The 10,075-nt window shown below is 42.5% G+C and overlaps 1 protein-coding gene across 1 annotated transcript in view; it reads left to right on the forward strand.

The window, feature by feature from the left end:
• TMC3 (transmembrane channel like 3) overlaps positions 1-9,574 on the forward strand; it is a gene marked incomplete at its 5' end in the record, with an annotated part of 35,954 nt that extends 26,380 nt beyond the window's left edge. The window contains 6 exons of the mRNA XM_079123322.1: positions 1,929-2,039; positions 2,920-3,045; positions 3,744-3,822; positions 5,296-5,338; positions 7,233-7,488; positions 8,710-9,574. Of these exons, the coding sequence (XP_078979448.1) occupies positions 1,929-2,039; positions 2,920-3,045; positions 3,744-3,822; positions 5,296-5,338; positions 7,233-7,488; positions 8,710-9,553 (1,459 nt within the window). The 3' untranslated portion in view covers positions 9,554-9,574. The remainder of the gene's footprint in view (positions 1-1,928; positions 2,040-2,919; positions 3,046-3,743; positions 3,823-5,295; positions 5,339-7,232; positions 7,489-8,709) is intronic.
• Positions 9,575-10,075: the final 501 nt, after the last annotated feature.

The following is a 10,075-nucleotide window of genomic DNA, read 5'->3' on the forward strand; positions in this document are numbered from 1 at the left end:
CTGTATGGAAGTTCAGTTGTTCCACAACCTTTTCAATACATGTTATTTTCTGGCTTTCATTTTTGTGAATTCATAACACATTTTGAACACCAGAGTGCAACTATGTTACTTTGACATTAATAGTTTTGTGTGTGTGTGTGTGCCTATCTATATCAGTAACTTTCAAAATTTTTGACTATGACATGCACGGTAATGTATTTACATTTTATGTGGTGACCAGTACACATACATGATTACATTCAGATATATATGTTTTAATATAATTACTTAAAATTATTTTATATATGAGTGTAGATTTTCTCTGTGTGGTGAAGGGTAGAGAGAAAGAAGTTTTCATAAGTGTATACTCACCTTCTGTCTTAGTCCATTTTGTGCTGCTATAACAGAATACCTGAGACAGGGTAATTCATAATCAACAAATTTGTTGACTCACAGTTCTGGAGACTGGGAAGTCCAAGGTCAAAGCACCAGAAGGTTTGATGAGTGGTGAGAACCAGAGAGCCAGGTTAAGGCACCTTAAATGCTGCATTCTGTAGAGCGAATAACAATGTTCCTTATATGGCAGAGGAGTAGAAGAGTAAAGAGGCAAAGGGGGACTGAACTTGCTTTTTTATATCCATATTAATCCCACCCATAAAAGTGGCATCCTCAAGACTCAAGTCACTTCTCAAAGGCCCCACTTCCTAATGCTGCCATGAGGACAACCAAATTTCAATATGAATTTTGGAGGGGACAAACACTCAAACCCTAGCAGCATGGTACTGCATCCTGTACACTATGATCAAGACTAATAGTTGAGAAACAGACCAAGAATGCTAATTGAGGGTCACTAGATGGATTGACTGAGTTCTCTTTTCAGAATGATGTGTGTGGCCTTGCACATCAAACAGGTTTGAGGTACCCTCAGGGGAGACCTGGGTGGTCAAGCTCCCTGATAGCAGCTTAGGGCTCAGAGACCAGAGACCAGGTCTTAATCAGACGGAACATTTACCCTAAAAGGCCAGAAGCAAAGAGGTAAAGATGTTGAGTGCCAATCCCTTCCAGGTGAGAGAGTCAAGAATCTTAACAAAAAGAACCAAACCATCTGAAACACATGAGACAAAATTCTAGGGTGACAGCATTGAGAGGGAAGTATTAGATAAGGGCCCAGGTGGATGGACAATGGTTCTAAGATTTTTCCATAAATCGAGCTTTCTGGGTATGTTTTAGTCAACTTTTCCATTGCTGTGACTAAAAGATCTGACCAGAACAATTTTAAGAGGAAAAGTTTATTTGAGGGCTCATGGTTTCAGAGGTCTTAGTCCATAGAAGGCCAACTCCATTCCTCAGGGCTCCAGGTGAGCCAGAACATCATGGCAGAAGAGTGTGGCAAAGGAAAACAGTTAACATGATGATCAGAAAGCAGAGAGAGGCTCCACTCACCAGATACAAAATATATACCCCAAGGCCATACAGCCAGTGTCCCACCTCCTCCAACCACCCTACCAGTTTCAGTTACCACTCAGTTAATCCCTATCAAGGGATTAATTCTCTGATTGGGTTAAGACACCCACATTTCTCCTCTGAACCTTCTTTCATTGTCTCTCGTGTGAGCTTTTAGGGGACACCTCACATTCAAACCATAACAGGGTAGGAGCCCTAGATGCAGAAGCAGGTTCCCTGTCCTCATGGTTTGTGGTAGATGTGTGCTCTTCCAGTGTTTATTAGATGAACAGATTGGGCTGACAGGTCTATAAGGTTCCTTTCAGCACTGATTTCCAGGTTTCTGAGTAGTATACAGTCCTAGGGCACACCCATTCCTACCTAGGTAGGTCTGATGGAAACATCTTCCTGTCTGCAAAGAGCTGGGGTGACAGTTTCTGTGTTAGTTCTTATATGCATCCTCGCTATGGAATGAACTCAAACCAGAGCATTTGGTTCCTTGACAGATCCAACAACTTCTATTTGGCAATGCTCCTGTTCATGCTATTCCTATGTATGCTGCCAACTATTTTTGCTATTGTCAGATACAAGCCATCTCTAAACTGTGGGCCATTCAGGTAAGTTATTTTAGTTCATTTGACTATACCTAGAGCCACCTTGAGCTGTAGGGAAATTGAGTCACATCGAATCTCATTCTTCTTTTGGCTCATACAACAGGCAGACAGAACAGAAGGAGCTCAAAACTGCATCATTTGAAGCCAAGAGAGAAATTCTTTCCTTGATAGCATACTGCCCATAGATATAGTCATCTCTGTGCTCACATTTAAAAAATAAAGCTCCTTTAAAATAAAAAAAAAAAAGTGCCAGGCACAGGAGTGCACATCTGTAATTCCAGTGACTCGAGAGGTTGAGGCAGAAGGATCACAAATTCCAGGCTATCGTCAGCAACTTTGCGACCCTGTCTCAAGAACTAAAAGGGTCTGGGGTTGTAACTCAGTGATACAATGCCTCTGGGTTCAATTCATAGCACCACAAAAGCAATAAATACCTAAATTAATTAGTTAAAATAAAATAAGGAAATAACATTTCTCCTGGGCTAGAGAAATTTCACCTGTTCAAACCCCAAACAGTTTTATTAAAAGAAAGTCCATATAACTTTTTATTCTACATTGTCTAGCTTTATTCAGGCAGAAAACTGTAATACCCTCCACCTAGAGTTTAAATCAGTTTTGATACAACATGTATGTAACAGAGTCTATCTTTGTGTATGCTATTAAAACACATGCTCATACAATGTGATTATCAATTCTACATATTTAATTAGATGGCAGCTTCATCTTGGGAATGTCAGGTATCTTTTCCATTTGGCTATTTACCTGTATTGGTTCTAGTTGACCTTAAGGGTCTGCCTCTAGGCATCCAGACATTTTTCAATGTCTTGTAGCATCTTTCTGTTAAAAGCAATACAATCTAGAGTTATGTTTTTCTTTCTCACAGTGGACAAGAGAAAATTTATGACATCGTGTCAGAAACAATTGAGAATGACTTCCCCATGTGGTTTGGCTCCATGGTTGGGTACATCAGCAGCCCAATAGTCATCCTGCCAGCTGTGTTGCTTCTGTTGTAAGTACCAGCCATGCCTGCCAGCCTTTGTCACAAGACAACTCCACTTTCCAATAAGTATATAAAATTAATTAGATCACTCATTAATCACTTACCAAGCCTGATGATCTAAGCAGAGACTGAGTCACACACCCACTGTGCTGTGGAAACACAGCCAATGGTTCTCAGTGAGGGAGGGGAAGTTTCCACTGCTATCAGGTAGTTATGGACTTATCCACAGCTTTGGGTCAGTGACTGTGGCCATGATAATGGGGCTGAACTCCATTCATATCAGTATCTCATTTAGCAGAAATTTAAATAACCTCAAAAAAGAATTTTACAATTCAGCTGAGTAGATTTAACTCATATTGGCTTAAAGGGGAAACTAAAAACAAGTGGAGCCAGTAATCAGAGCTTGAAACATTGCAAAATGCCCCTGCCCCCATCTCCGCCCACTTTTTGTTGATCACCAGTGCAGAATTCCAGGTCAGTAGGAGTTGCTGAAGGAAGCAAGAGAGAGAAGAGGACAGCAACTCTTTTCCAGTGCTCATGGGCTTGGGAACTCCCTGCTGGGTTTTGTCTGTGGTGGAGGAGTCAGTGGATAGCCTACCAGGGTGGTCCAGGAACTCTTATTTCCACCAACCTCCTGAGCAAGGAAATGTGGCCTAAATGTCCAAGAGCCAATTGCAGCACACTCACCAGTCTGTCTTCTATTTTAGCATGCTCATCTATTACCTTCAGAGCATCGCACGATCACTGAAGCTCAGCAACCATCAGCTCAGAATGCAGATCCAAAATGCAAGTATTATATAAACTTCACTATCATGATCACGGGTCATCCATCTACCACATGACTGAACTCTGTGCAGAACAGAAATGCAAAGAAGGTCGCCCTTTGGGTTTCTATGACTCTTGGAAACCTTCTATGGCCCAAGTCCACCACACCCAAGATCTCCTAGATTCATTTCTAAGGATTCTCAGAGGTAGCTCACATAGCTCAGTAGAAGCCTGCTTGTCTTTTTTGTTCTCTGCAATGGCCCTTGGGTTCTTCAGTGCTCCTCATGACCTCACCAAGCCCTCCATGTACCAGGTACTTCTGCAGACTCTGGTAGACTGGCAGAGAAGAGAAAGGGCCCCTTCCCCATCCTGTGTCAACCTGGACATCTAAACCCAAACATGCTGTCTTATCCCCAAAGACTCACCTCTCTCACCTCCTTTAGATTCTGTATATTATTGACCTTCTCTCATCTGCAACTCAGACCCTCTCAGAGAAGTCAGAGACAAACACTCCCCAAACTGTCCACAGTGTCTCCTCCTCTGCATATCTCAGTGCTCCCTCAGGGTCACGACTAGGGTGAATCCAGGGAGACACCTAGTATAGCAAATTTAAGGAAGCTCTCTCGAGGTTGTACTAACCCTGCCCTTTCACAGTCCTGAGAGTGAACACCCCTTTAAATGTGGTACCCTGGATAACTCAGTTACCTTACCTTCATCCTGACCTCACACAAACAAAACTCCTTCCGCCCTTTTCAGTTAAAAAAAGATTCGCATAAATATTAATTCATGCAAAGAACTACAAATTAGTTTTATGAAAAGTCAAATTAAAAATTCATTTGGACTTGCAAAGGACATTTTGCCAATATATATCTCCATTGTTGTTGACCCACATATTCTTTGGTACTCAGGCAAGCTATTATGAACTAAGTACCCCTAATCTATAAGTCCAAAGCCTGGAATGCTCCAAAATCCAACTTTTTGGGCTACGACATGATGCCGCAAGTGGAACATTCCACACCATAAAACTTTGTTTCAGGCATGAAATTATTTAAACTATGTATAAAATTACCTCCAGACCATGTGTCTAAGGTATATATGAGCCATAAATCAATTTCATGTTTGGACTTGGGTCTCATCCCCAAAACTCTCAGTATATATATGCAAAAATTCCAAATGTCAGAAAAACCTGAAATTCAAAAACTTCAAGTCCCAACCATTTCAAATAAGGGATACTCAAACTATATTGTCAGAATCTAACATGGTTCTTTGAATTAGCTGTCCCTAAATAAAACCAACTAAGTATAAAACTTTGACTCGTAGGTATCTGCAATTATTCACTCAAATAGTAGACCCAGTCCAGAACACTCTGTCCCCAGGGTTTAGTCATGGTGCAAGGTATGAACAATGGCACATAAATCTTTTTCCTCTGAAGAACAAAAATTTTTACTACTTCTGCTAAGTCCAAAACAAACATGATTATCATTTATGTTTTAGGCAAGATCTGAAGATAAGAAAAAGGTTGCTCAAATGGTGGAAGGTAAGTACATTTTAAAAATGCAAAAGTCTGATGTCTCAATTGATGGGCATTTTAAAAAAGAGCAGTAAGATAGTGTAAGGTACACCACCTATAAAAATTCCTGATAACCAGTAGTGGTTTTTCACAATTAAATAGGCACAAAAAAATAAAAGTCAAGGCAATAAACACTTGTTTAAATAATCAAATTCGACATCACCCCAAGCCTACAAATAACCTCCTAACAGAAAATCGGAGGAAGTTTTAAAGTAGGAGAGAAAAATATCACATCTGGAACAAAACCCCAAGGACATCCTTATCTTGCTTCCTGTGCAGTGTTCCCTTGATTCTTCCAGTGTTCCATTTCTTCCTCCATGATGCCCTCCCAGGCCTCTGCCCTGGGATCCAGCCACCATAGGTCCTGTCCTTTCCATCCCAGTCCCTAGTGATGCCAGCTGGGCAGACCCTGAGTAATGGGTTCCTGAGTAAGGGAGTAAGTCCCAAATCCAAGGACTCTCCAAGGGCACACCTTCTCACCCCAGGTTCTCTAAACTCATTCCCATCTTAGTTCACTGGGAAAATGAGAAAGAACTGAGCTCCAGAAAAACTGAAAGCATGGGAAACAGATTTTTGGTGTGGTGGTAAGGGAAGCAAGTGGGTAGATGCAGCTCAAAAAAACTGCAGGGAAGGTCTGCCTCTTGGGAACACTAACAGAGCATGCCTTGAGTCAGAAGACATATCTGGCACTGTCAGACTGGAATAGTCCATATTGCCCCTCAGTATGGGAAAGGGAGCCAGAAAGTTTCCCTGGGTCATCTCCTGTTTTAATACATTAGAAGAGACCTACAAGGAGATGCCAGGGAGAGTCATGAGGCCTAAGGGTTATGCTTGCTCCATTCAGCTTTGTGGAGAGAAGCCACTAAAGAACAATTAACTGGGTTGGGGATATAGCTCAGTTGGTAGAGTGTCTCACAGGCCCTGGGTTCAATCCCCAGCACCAGGCAGGGGTGGGGGGGGGGGGGGACAATTAACTATGGAAGGTGACTGTGGCTTGTGCTATAAAACTCCACCCTAATTGTCAGGAATTACTTGCTAATTCAGAATAATTAAGTTTAGTTTAGGTAGTACCTTCAAAAGCCAAGATCTAACTCACTTTCTTCAACGTAGCAATAGCATTGTCTAATGTTCATTTTCCAGTTCAAAGTCAAATGATTTTTCAGAATGCCACAAAGTCTTAATAGGCACATAGGCATTATTATATTCATTGTGTAGATGAAGAATTAGAGCCCCAAAGCTGTTAAGTGACCTGCCTTTCTCATGGGGGTGCCAAATGGCACACTGTAGAATCTCTGAGTCCATTTCATTCTTCTTATGCCCCTTGCTTTGACTTTCTGTGATAGAATGATTTGAATTACAAATTGTCTGTTACCCACAGGCTCATTGTGTTTGCAAATGCACCCAATTACTTTGTAGACTCAATCGTTAGCAATAAACTCTTATAGGTAAGCCAGCCTTGTACTAGTCAACTTTCTATTACTATGACAAATACCTGAGATAATCAACTTATAAAAAGAGAAGGTTTAATTTAGTTCATAGTTCTAGGAGTTTAAGTCCATGATCAGTTGGTCCCCTTTCTTTGAGTGAGGTAGCATATCCTGCATGGCAGGAGCATGTGGCCATGCAAAACTGCTCACCTCATAGCCAGGACAAAAAGAGAAGAATAGAGTGAGGTCCCACAACTCTCTTCAAGGGCACACCTGAATGTCCTAAAGACCTCACCCTCTACCACCTCCCAGTAGCACCATCCTGGGGAGCAAGTCTTTAACACAGGGGGGACTTTTAGGATATATAGTATAGTATAGTCATCATGTGGTTATATATCACATCATGCGGTTATATATCCTGCCTTTACCTGCAGCTCGAATCCAGACCAAGGAGGAAAGCACCAAGAGACTTCTGAAGGACAGTGATCTCATCAGTCAGCTGTCCTCAGCACACCTGGCAACACCCCAAAACAATGGCAATGTGGTCAGTTTTGACTCACTGAGCAGCAAGAACAGCAAAATAGAGACAATCACCCAACCCATGCTCCAGAGTCCTAGGATGGGGCGCAGACGTCCCTGCTCACCTCTTCCTGGCACTTCCCAATTGAGGCCAGAGCACAATACTAACAGGTGAGGCTGAACTGAACACAGAAGGAAATCTGGCATCCTTGAATGTGATATCAGCAATGGCTCACAGGCCACAGAAATTGTAGGCAGAAGGGTCATTAGGAGTATGCAGGCCTCAACAGTTTCAGGAGGCCTGGGCCATTAAATTCCATTCTGCCAGAAGGCTAGCTAGGAGGTCAACAGACTGTGACAGCTGGTACTGGGGAGAAATGGAAGGGAAGGGGGTCAGGGGGTCAGAGTTTGTCAAACAGGTCAAATTCTTCCTCCTACACTCTCTGCAGGGGAACCTGTAAGCAAACCTTCCTCGGATACATATTCCTATAGCCTAAGAAAATAAAGATTCTTTTTAATTGATTATCTTCCTCTTTTTTTTTTTTTTTTTTTTTTTAAGCTCCAAATGGGTTATGTAATTGGCAAGTCTGTACTGTAGCTTTGGGCCATGAAGTTCTCAGCAAGGTCATCTATGCATTTAATGGGGCCAAATGGCTGTCTTCCAAAGAAGAAAGATGAAGATCCTGCTTTTTTTAATAGAACATCCAAAAAGATGAAGAGACAGGCCTATGCTGACCCAAAATCATATCAACAATGTTGCAGAGTAAAAGCAACGTAGATAGACTTTTTCATTTTTTTTTTAAGTCAATGACTAAGTTAGCAAAGAACTTGAAGCATTGCTATATGAGGGGTTATCTTCTAATCTGTGCAAGTTCTTAACAATGAGCAGGGATTCAAATTCTCCCGGAAAGGTCACTGGGGGTCAAACCAGAGACTCAGGTCAGAGTCTTTATGAGGAAGAATTTTCCAACAGATATCAACTCCCCTCAGTGGAAACTCAAGGAGGTTCCAGAGAAGCTGGATGGTTGCTTAGCAGAGGTGAGGAGGAACAGTGTTCATAATATGTGCTCCACAAACATCAGTCCCATGACATGCTCCTTGGCAGAATGAGAGCTCCATGGCAAGATACATTAGCAAAACATTGCCCTGCATGCCCGTGCTGCTCCCCGCCCCCATTGGAGATTCGTGGTACATGACATTGCCTTAGGGTTCTGAGAATGACAGCAATGAAGAAATCTATTTGGCCCAGTTCCCCAAATGTTAAGCCACAGAACCCATGAACATTCTGGAACTAGTGAAAATGCTGAGGGAACCTAGCATTTCCCTAGCTCATAGTGCTCAGGTAGGGGCTTAAAGACAACAAGGTCATATCTACTTACTTCTGTCTTATAGGTATCAACGTGGTCTGTGTGCAAGCACTGGTGACCTTCACAAGAACAGATCCTGCACACCCGTGACATTGGCACGGCACATCGAAGACGTTCGCTCAGAACCTCTTTTCAGGAAAGACTTTCAACAAATCAACCCTTCTCTCTGTGGACCTGGGGTCTCTGCCTTGGTGGCATATGGTCACAGACATCATGCCCCCAGATATTATATCATTAATGAACGTGATTCTTGCAAAAAAACATGTCCAGCTTTCTATCCAGAGAAACATTTTAAAATAGATGCTTCAGGTGACATTGTGGAAATATACCCCAGGAACACTCGACAGTACATATCCAGGGCCTCTCATCAGCCTTGCTCTCCACAGCTGAGTGAAGAAGAGGAGGAGATGCTGAGGAGAGAGTTGGTCAAAGGTTCCTTCCCACCTGGTTCACTGACAGACCTCCATCGGGCTCCTCACTTTTATATTGGTGAAAGGTCAGAAAGTGAGGCTCTAGATCAAGCACACCAGGGACGGAGGCACTACAGCTCTGAGAATAATGGTTTTGAGGGTCACCTTGACAGGCCTATGCATGTGCACAAGAAAACACGCTCCCGTCATTTCCAATACCCACAGCATCTTCTGAAGCCCAGAGTCAAGCCCAAGTTCGAGCCATCCTTCACAGAATCTGATTCTATGTCAGCAGCATCTAGTAGCGACCAGCAGAACAGCAACGCTGACCAATACCTACAAGTGATCCACAGCCGGGGCAAGTTGCCAAGATCTTCGGGCCAACTTGGCAGGAGAAAGGTCAAGTCCAGGCAGGCACTGACCACAGATCTGAGCGATCTAATTTGTTCAAATGTCTAGGCTTCCTCCAGTGACCCATTCACACAGATTGGCCCCCTTTTGAAGCACTGGGTCAGCATAAGGTCTTACCACCTCTGGTGGGTGTTAGAAGGCTATGGAGCATATTCAGTCACATCCATGGTTGCTGGTGAAGGCATGGAGACTCACAGGGCTATAACCGTCTATCTACAGTATCCATACACAAGTGCGTGATTTCCTGGAGTCTTTTCAGGCCATCATTTCAAGAAAACTTCAGTCCTTTTCCTTTATTCAAGGTGACTGTAAATCTCATTGGACTGCAGAAGCCTCCAGAGATGTCTACTCTTTTCTTTAGCGATTTGAATGAACTATATATATTGTGCCATTTTCAGTATACAAATATCAGTAATAAGCACACAGAAATTAGGTAGCTGCCCTTAAAGATTTCCCAATGCTTAGCTTGAAGGCATAATCTGCCTAGTAATAATCCACTTAGTAATGATGAAAGCAACAAACTTATTGAGAGCTTCTTTTACTCCATTTACTGGGTTATATGTCCATATT

This window comes from Sciurus vulgaris (assembly GCF_902686455.1).
Source record: "Sciurus vulgaris genome assembly, chromosome: 2".
In the NCBI taxonomy this organism is placed as follows: domain Eukaryota; kingdom Metazoa; phylum Chordata; class Mammalia; order Rodentia; family Sciuridae; genus Sciurus; species Sciurus vulgaris.